Here is a 9,050-nt window from a genome sequence, read left to right as displayed (position 1 = left end):
GTCTCCCAAAGTGTTGGGATTACAGGCTTGAACCACCACGCCTGGCCTCTATTTCTTATTTCTTAAAGATGAGGCACTTTTCTTTCTGGAAAAGAAAGTTCTTAGAATATCTTAGGTGTACTAAAATTTCATCAAGCATGTGGCTCCATTAATTAGTAGCTGTCTATACTTGGGCAAGTGATTTTAGTCTCTCTAAACAGTTTTCTCATCTGTACCGGGGGAGAAATTATGAGTTGGGAAATCACAGGGTTGCTACAAAGATGAAAATACATACTGCATGTAAACCATTTAGCCCAGTGTCTTGCTCTGAAACAGTTCAGCTTTACTATTATTATATTATCTACTCAGTAGGCTATTTTAATCTGAATGCCCTTTCTTCCATTGACCATTCCCCTCCTCCCCCATTAGTTCTTTTATTTTTCTCCCTTTTCCCCATTTTCTCTGTTTTCTCCTCCCAATGGATGGAAGTTAGATTTTTGGATAGGTTCTTTAAATATGTTTTCTTTCTTATTTAGAGTCTGTCTCTTTTCCCTACATACTAAGAGATTTTGTTTTTATTCTCTTCCTTCACATTATTGATTTTCCTCAAATATCTAGGGACCCCATTAGAAAGCTAGATATTTCTGTATGCCAGGAATTTCTTATGATATCTACCCTATGGCTGGTATGTATTCCTGTTGTTCAGAGCTTTTATGAAGTTATACTTAAAACAATAACAACAGCAAAACAAGAAATTCTTGTTTGTCACTTTAAGTGATATGGATAAGATTATAAACAGTAACATATCTTAAACCATCATCTGGATCCTCTAACTTGCTCTTTTTTTCTCCTATCAAGATAGTCTCAAGGTAGCTTTGTTTTTGTATAGATGCTGAAATCCATGATCTTTATAGACATTTTGGAAGATTGAAAGAAATATAAGTAAGGAAATAAACAATGCCACTAATCCCACCACCATTCTAGAGATATCATTAATATGTTCTTGTTTCTCTTTTTAGTTATTTTATGCATATGAAAAAATAGAATCCTATTGTACATTGACTCTTGTAACATGTGTTTATATTAATATGTGTACATATTTGCATGTTATTAATATTCTAAATATTTTTTAGTAAATGTATAAGATTGCATGTATATACCAAAATTTATTGACTCAGTTCCCTCATTGGTGAACATTTCCATTCTTTAGTGCAGCAATGAGCATCATAACGGGTACATCTTTACTCATGTCTATGGTTGTGTCTTTGGAATACATGAGGGAAGGGTTTTGCAGAGACCATTCCCTCCATAATTCCAAACAGGTGTCCAGTGAATTTACACCAGCAAAGAGGGCTGTGATTTAATGTGAAAATTCCTTTGCTTTGGGTGATGGATATGAATAAGGAACACAACCTCATTGAATGTAATGCTTCCCAAAGCTAGCCAATCATCAATTATCTAGGGGTAATTATTTAAATCACAGATTCTTGGACCCACCCTTGGAAATGCTGATTCATTAGGTCTAGTGCTGGGCCCAGGAATTTATATTTTTAACAAGCTCCTAGGTGATTCTAATGATTAATCAAGGTTAGGAAACAGGATCTAGCAATTGCAGAGCCTGGGCACGGGGGCTGAGGGACAGATGCCAGGTCCCATGTGTTTCCCAGTAAGAAAGGTGGTGATGGTGAGAACAGAAAAGGGACATTCTGAAAGTAGGACTGACCACGTTGGAGACTGTTTTGAAGCGAAAAGCAAAGGCATGAGCTCCAATGAGTACTTAAGGTTTGGAGCACAAGAGAGAGACTTGGTTGATTGTGGTGGCATCAGCTTTTTGGAAGGAGGAGGTGGCTTTGCCCAGGAATTGAGACCTGGGTTTAGTGGGCTCTGTAGTGTGTACCGTGTGAGACTGGGAAGTTCCCTTTCCTTCTCTGGGTCCTCAGCATTCATGTAATCTGAAGGCGTTGGACTATATCAGGGACTTTTCAAGCTGTGGGAGTCCAAAGCCACAATGGTGGAGGGGTGGCTGAGAAGGTGAAAATCCTTCTGTGCTCACTGTTACCCTCCTCTAGGGACCCCAAATTTATTTGCTTTAAATTAGAGCCCGTGTAAGATTGTGTCTGCAATTTTTTTTTTTCTGCTGCCAGAAAGTTTGAAAATCTCCAGACTAGATGGCCTTTCTGTTCTAAAAAGCCATATTATTTTGTGAACCAAGACTGCGAGGAGGGAGAACAGGGGACTGAATGGATCAGAGGGCCATCCGGAATGGACATTTCAGGCTTCATTTGAATTTGACCCGTTGGGTTGTGGCAGTAGCTCTCAATTCCCATCTCAGAATCAGTGTATTGCCTGACTCAACTCAGAGTGACCTCCAGGGAGAATTCTAGTTGACTTCTCATCAGATGCTTATATTTGACTTACTGGGGGAAGTCCCTCACTTCACAGGACCCCAAAGTCCAGAGAGATGACGCTGGTTCATCTGTTAACACTTTGGTCATGTCTTGCAGTTTAAGTATTTCAACAATAGAGTATGTTTGACCTTCTTTCAGCCTCCTTTCAAGCTGGGAATTTAAGGTGTTCTGCGGAATGTTGTGCAAACAAGCCTTTGGCTTTGATCTCTGAGAATTCTTAGGAGTAAGAAGGGAGAAGATGAGCTGGGGGCCTGGAGGGATTAACTGTGAAAACCTGGCCAGGCTTTGTTGGACAGGGAAGCTGGAGTGGAGTGTGGGGTGTCTGGGGAACAGATGTGAGCCTGACTTGATCTTCTGCAGCTGCAGACAGAGGTTTGCCAGAGGTGACTGTGAGTTCCCGTGGCGGCCAAAAGTCCTCTTGGTGTAGTCCACCAGCGGTCTCTTCTCTGACCGGAGCTGGAGTTAGTGTAGGATTTTTGCAATTTGATTCCAGCAACCATGTAACAGGTTGGATGGAGAAAGAATTTCTTCTGACAAGCCAGGGATTTGATGAGTCTTATCTCTGAGTTATTATATTCATTTCTAAACATTCCAGAGAGGTGATGAAGGAACAAAGCCTGCCTTTCTCAGTAATCTTTTATTACTTTGTGATCCCGATGAAAATGATGAGCAGGGCAGGGTAGGGCAGAGTCAGAAAAACTGTCTCCCCTAGAGCAGTGTGTCCCCGAGTTTGTTATGGGGAATACTAGTCCCGAGAGATGCTTCAAATGGTTTCATGATCAAGTAGGTTTAGAAATTCTGCATGTGGTGTTTTCCTCTTGATATTCCCAATGCACATTCAAACACTAAAGGCTCTGAAATATCCTATAGTCAAGAATTCTCTGACTTTATTGAACTGAAAATTTCTCAAACTTAATTGGCCAGGGAATTCCAGTCATTTTTGGTGGAGGAGGCACCCACTGATATCAAATAGATGAAACTTCAAGAAGGGCTGGCCTCCAGGTTGGGAAATCGAGGCGTCCATGATGTGCTCACAGAGTGGTGTTCCTGAAGCTACTCCTTTCCTCTCTGGTGGCATCAACAACTTGGGAATTTTTCCTTAGCAACATACTCTCCAAATTATTCTAGATAGAGTAGCTCTGCTTGTGATTTCATTTGAAGAATAAGCCCAATAGCTGAAAAGAGCTTGAGTCAAATTCCCACCCAAAGGGAAAAACATTCAGAACTTAGAATGAAACTTTTACTAATTTATTTTTTATTTATTTTTTGAGATAAGGTGTCGCTCTGTCTCCCAGGCTGGAGTGTAGTCGCTTGATCACGGCTCACTGGAGCCTTGACCTCCCGGGCTCAAGAGATCCTCCCACTTCAGTCTCCTGAATAGATAGGACTATAGGCTTGCACCACCATGCCTGGATAATTTTTATGTTTTTGGTAGTCATGTTGCCCAGGCTGGTCTCGAACTCCTGGATCAAGCAGTCCACCTGCCTCAGTCTCCCCAGGTTCTGGGATTGCAGGCCAAATGAGGCTATTTTTAATGCCAGCTTCATATTTCCTCTCTATTATTCAGAAGGAACCAGAGGCGGCCAGGATGTAGCATCCTTTTGGCCAAAGTAAATATTTCAGGAACAGATAGCTGACCCATAAACAAATCAGGCTCAAATAGAGCTTATCTCAGGACTTGAGGCCGAACAATTTACAAACAGGTATTGTCTTTTCCACTGGACTTGGAGTGGTGGGGATGTGAGCCGTTGATACCCTTTCCCCATGAGAGAGAGCCTGATAAAGGAATGAGCCAAGACATGGAGAAATATTGGGTCTCGATGAGTCATTTGAGTGCCTGGATCCAGCCAAGCCTGTTGTCTAGGCTGTTTGGTTATGCCAATTTGAGTTTTCTGTCCAAGTGTTTTTACCAATATACTTTTCATGAGATACTTTTTCTTGGAGCTAAATGTCTGATATAACAAGAATTCACTTAAACAACCCTTCCCACCTGGCTCCACCCCTAAAACCAGAGCAAGCACTATTAAATAAATTATGACAGTCACCATTGTCATATAATTTAAAATAGTAATTCACTCTCTTTTGTCCTAGAAGATACTTGGAAGTTTGTCTAGTACAAAACTCCATCTGATCCTTCAGGTACCTCTACATAATGTCCACCAGGAGGTTTTCTGGCTTCTGCTTAAATTATCCTCAGGACCAGACAGCTCAGGAATGCTTGAGGAAACATGTACCATTTCTAGGCAGCTTTAATCAGGCTGATTGGCATCTGTCCGCCTGTCATTTTGCCTTTTGGTCCTGGGCTAACTGCAGACCAAATCTAATCCCTCCTTCACAGGACTGACTTTCAGATTGTTGAAAATAGCTAAGCCTCCTCTATCACACACCAGAAAAATGTCCCCAGCTTTTCCAGTGGGGCCAGTGTTGGTTTTCTTCACTGCCCTACCATGAGCATACTATAATGGGTTGTGAATTTATTTCAACTGGGATTGCTTTCATCTGTGATTCCTAAAGTACTATATGTACATCATAGACTATGCAGAAAGGTAAGAAGAAGAAAATGAAAATTCACCTGTGAGTAAGTGCCCAAGACATGAGCCCCTTTGACCTTCTGATGGCTCTTCCTCCATTAGTTTTACGCATGTGGTGCACACGTGGTTGTGCTGGTGTTGTGCTCCCTTCTTCCTTCTCTCTGCCCAAGAGGTTGGCCTACAGTAGGCCACACTTTCACAGGGGTTTCTGTGTCCCTGGGTTTCTGCTGGGTTTAGACAATGAGGTGCTCAGGGCACAGATCTGACAGAGGAGAGAGGTCAAGTTGTTTATGTCCCTGATTCCTCCCTGTGGAGTTGCCTGGGGCTGACTTGTCCCACTCAGGGCAGCCTACTTAACACTTCCCTCTGTCGTGCCTGTAGTGGCTTCTGTCCTGGGCCTTTTGCTACTTATTAGCTTTGAGCTACTGTCCTGGCCTTTGTAGTTCCCTGCTCCTACCCCTTTGTCAATGACCCATCCTTCCTTGTCCTAGTTGAGTGCTGTTTCCAGTAGGAACTTAAAACTAATATGATTGTATTTTGCAAATGAGAAACAGACTCTGCACACTGACATATAACCTGCTGGGTCATTTCTTGGGATATCGAAAACCTCTTTTCATGTTGTTAAATATTCCTCTACAACATGTGATGAATGGCTGAGTAGGTTTTAGATATATTTTAAAACAAATGTACCAGAGTTTATTTCAACCTTGAGGAATAGGAAGTTAGTTTTTCCTCCCAATTTACTTTCTTCCTGTGACTTTGAAAGTACTTTGGTGAATATCCTTGTCAGTAAATCTTTGCATGTGTTCATGTTTATTTCCATAGGATAAATCCACGAAGTAAAATCTCTAAATCAGTAGAAATGAACATCTGAGAAAGTTTTGCTGTAAGTTGCCAGGTTACCCTCCAAAATTTTTAAAATAATTGACACTGCTTCCAACTACCTGTTGGAAGATTTGTTTTCTGACACTTTCTCCAACATTTAATACTATAATAAAATAATACTGTGTTTGCATTGTAATAGGTGATCTCCATTCCTTTGAAGGTGCAGTCCCTAGGAGTGAACCCAGACTCCAGGATAGAAAGGAACAGACTCCATTACTTTCTTTTTCCTGAGCATAATACCTTAATTGATATAGCCTACGAGATAGTCACTACGGTAGGCTGAACAATGTCCCCTCCAAAATGGCCATGTTCTAATCCCTGGAACCGGTGAATATGATACTTTTCACATAGTAAAAGGGACTTTGCTGATATGATTAAGTTAAAAATCTTACAGGGAAATAATCCTGGATTAGCTAGATGGGCCCAGTGTAGCCACAGGAGTCTTTATAAGAAAGAAAAAGGTGCTGTGACAATGGAAGCACAGAGAGAGAGAGAGAGAGAGAGAGACACAGAGAGAGACAGAGAGAGAGACTGGAAGATGCTATGCTGCTGGCTTTGAAGATGGAGGAAGGCGTGTATGGTAAACGCACCTGACAGTGATGACTTGAGCATACACTAACAATGACCCTGTGATATGGTTTGGTTTGGGTCCCCATCCAAATCTCATCTCGGATTGTAATCCCCACATGTCGAGGGAGGGACCTGGTGGGAGATGATTGGATTATGGGGGCAGTTTCCCCCATGCTATTCTCATGATAGTGAGTTCTCATGTGATCTGATGGTTTAAAAGTGTGGCACTTCCCCTTTGTGGTCTCTCTGTCTCTCTCTCTCCTGCTATCATGATAGATGTGCCTTGCTTCCCCTTTGCTTTCCAACATGATTGTAAGTTTCCTGAGGCCTCTCCAGCCATGCAGAACTGTGAGTCAATTAAACCTCTTTCCTTTGTAAATTACCCAGTCTCAGGTAGTATCTTTATAGCAGTGTGAAAATGGACTAATATATTCCATATGGCAGATGCATCTGAACGTGTGTTCAGAGTCCCAGGCTAAGAAATTCGGGAGTAGCCAACCTGGAGATCCATTCCTTATCTATGAGGGACATCTGAGACTCTGGCCTGGCCCATGGAATGCAGGCTGTATAGGGGATCGAGGTCCTTTATTTTGGGTAAAATGAAGGTTGCCTGGTGAAGATTGTTAGGGGGAGGGTGCTAAGTGAAAATGCTATATAAACTGCATGCCTTTTATAAGTGGTTGCAGTTCTTCTGCCCAGCCTGCTGCCACTGGGCTCTCTTCCCTGTTTGTAAGCTCTCAGTAAAACCCCATGTCTTATTTACTGGCTCCTGGTCTCTTCTTTGGCCTTTTGAACATGGTATCCTCCCCACTGGAGTCAAATGGGGCTTGGCACAACAAGGTGTCACAAGCCAAGGAATGCAGGTGGCCCCTAGAAGCTGGAAAAGGCAAGGGAACAGATTGTCCCCGAAGGCCTCCAGGAGGAACACAGCCCTGTTGATGCCTTGACTTTAGACTTCTGACCTCCAGACCGGTAAGAATAAATAAGGGGTTGTTTTTGTCTATGAAACCTGTGGCAATTTGTTAAGCGGCAATCGGAAATTAATACAGTCACTTTCTTGTTTCCCGTTGGCTTATGTTATTTTCTGCTAAATCCAAGGTGTGTGGTTTGTATATTTGTTTGTTTTGGCATGTTCTGCTGCTGAACTATATCAATCCTGTCTTCAGTTTTGCCTTTGGTTCTCAGGATCTCGGCTGGAGCTTTGTCTCTGTGCTTGAAGTTAGGGGCATCAGAGCAATCCTGTAAGTGTGAGGTTGCAACAAACAGCTGCAGTGAGCCAGGTGGTGTGTCTTTAGGGAAATGGCTCCCAACCTTGTCTGCTATTGGAAGGGGCTTTTTTTTTTCTTCACATGCCCTCTCAATTTTTTGCCTAAAATGTCTCTTTCAAATCCTAGCTTCTGAATTCCTTTCCCACACTTTCATCTCTGCTTTCCATAATTTACTACTTTTTCCACTTGATCATCAGAACATGTTAACATAATACAATCCTTGATACTTGAGGGATCTTCTTTTACCAAGTGCTTTCACATAAACGATCTCATTAAATCTTCCTACCACTGTGCTTGGTGAGCAGTGTTTGGTGTCGAATTAATGGCCATGCCCCTTTTCCACAAAGAAACATATTTTTACTCCCGGGGTTTCCTTATATAAAACTCTAAGGCCCTGGACATCAACAAGGATACACACACACACTCTCACTCACAAATAAGGTACATAGCTTCTCATCTGCATACACACATTGTGTGGAACTCCTCCGGGTTCAGTATGTTAGGAAAGGTATCTTAGCTTATGCTACAGAGACAGACATCATCTTTTTGTAAATTCTAGAGACCCAAGAGGTCCCTAGTTTCTTGATGATCTGCAAAATAAGCTCACCTGCCATGAACAGGACATGCACGAATCATGCACCCCTAGCCATAGCTCAGGTTGGGCTTTGGGTGAGCCTGGCCCAAGGCTGGAAGAAGCAGGAGAGGGCCTGGCAGAGCAGAGGGGACCTTTTTTTCCCTGCTCATCGCCCTGCAGACTGCTCACATTTTCCAAACCTCTCCACTGCTCCTAGGGGGGTTTCACGTTTGAACATTGTCAGCCCAGAGCTGACACCCAAGCTGACCACAGCCCTAAAGCACGCTGAGTGCCTCTTGGACCTGAATTTCCATAGTCTGTACTGAAAGCCACGCCCCAAGGCTGCAGTTTACCTCCATCTCAGTTTGCCTTTGAAATCTATTCACAGGCTATCTCTGAAAAAGTCCTTTGGGTTTGGAAAATGGGACTTTGAAAACAAGTCCGTTTTCATTGTAGATTCAGGAGGCACATGTGCAGGTTTGTTACCAGGGTATATTGGGTGGTGCTGAGGTTTGGGCTTCTATGGATCCCATCACAGAAAATAGGACTTTTCATTAATAAAGACTCCCGAGGGCTTAATCCAGAGCTGAGTTCCCCGTACATGCTCAGTAAAGATCTGCTCATGGGAGGGTTACAACACCCATCACCTTCAATTTTCTGTTTTGAAATGGCTTTATTAGAGATGTTCAGATTGCTCTTCTCTGCGCTTATATTTATTTGAGTGCAAGAATCAAATGATGATGCTATCTGGTCCCAGCAGCCTAGAAAGACAGCTCTCCCAAGCATTTCTCAAAGGCTACACTTTACACGAGTCTTAGGCAAACAGAGAGGAGGC

At 42.6% G+C, this 9,050-nt stretch overlaps 1 protein-coding gene across 1 annotated transcript in view; it reads left to right on the top strand.

Moving 5' to 3' along the window:
* The window catches only part of LOC105523407 (putative uncharacterized protein UNQ9370/PRO34162), a 24,936-nt gene extending 16,212 nt beyond the window's left edge, over positions 1 to 8,724 (top strand). Inside the window, 4 exon segments of the mRNA XM_011958224.1 lie at positions 2,748 to 2,887; positions 8,137 to 8,322; positions 8,324 to 8,399; positions 8,402 to 8,724. Of these exon segments, the coding sequence (XP_011813614.1) occupies positions 2,748 to 2,887; positions 8,137 to 8,322; positions 8,324 to 8,399; positions 8,402 to 8,724 (725 nt within the window).
* The last annotated feature ends 326 nt before the right edge of the window (positions 8,725 to 9,050 follow it).

This window comes from Colobus angolensis, unplaced genomic scaffold (genome assembly GCF_000951035.1).
Source record: "Colobus angolensis palliatus isolate OR3802 unplaced genomic scaffold, Cang.pa_1.0 Scaffold112, whole genome shotgun sequence".
In the NCBI taxonomy this organism is placed as follows: Eukaryota; Metazoa; Chordata; class Mammalia; order Primates; family Cercopithecidae; genus Colobus; species Colobus angolensis.
The sequence above is the reverse complement of the archived record's forward strand: the minus strand, read 5'-3'. Positions and strand labels throughout refer to the sequence as shown.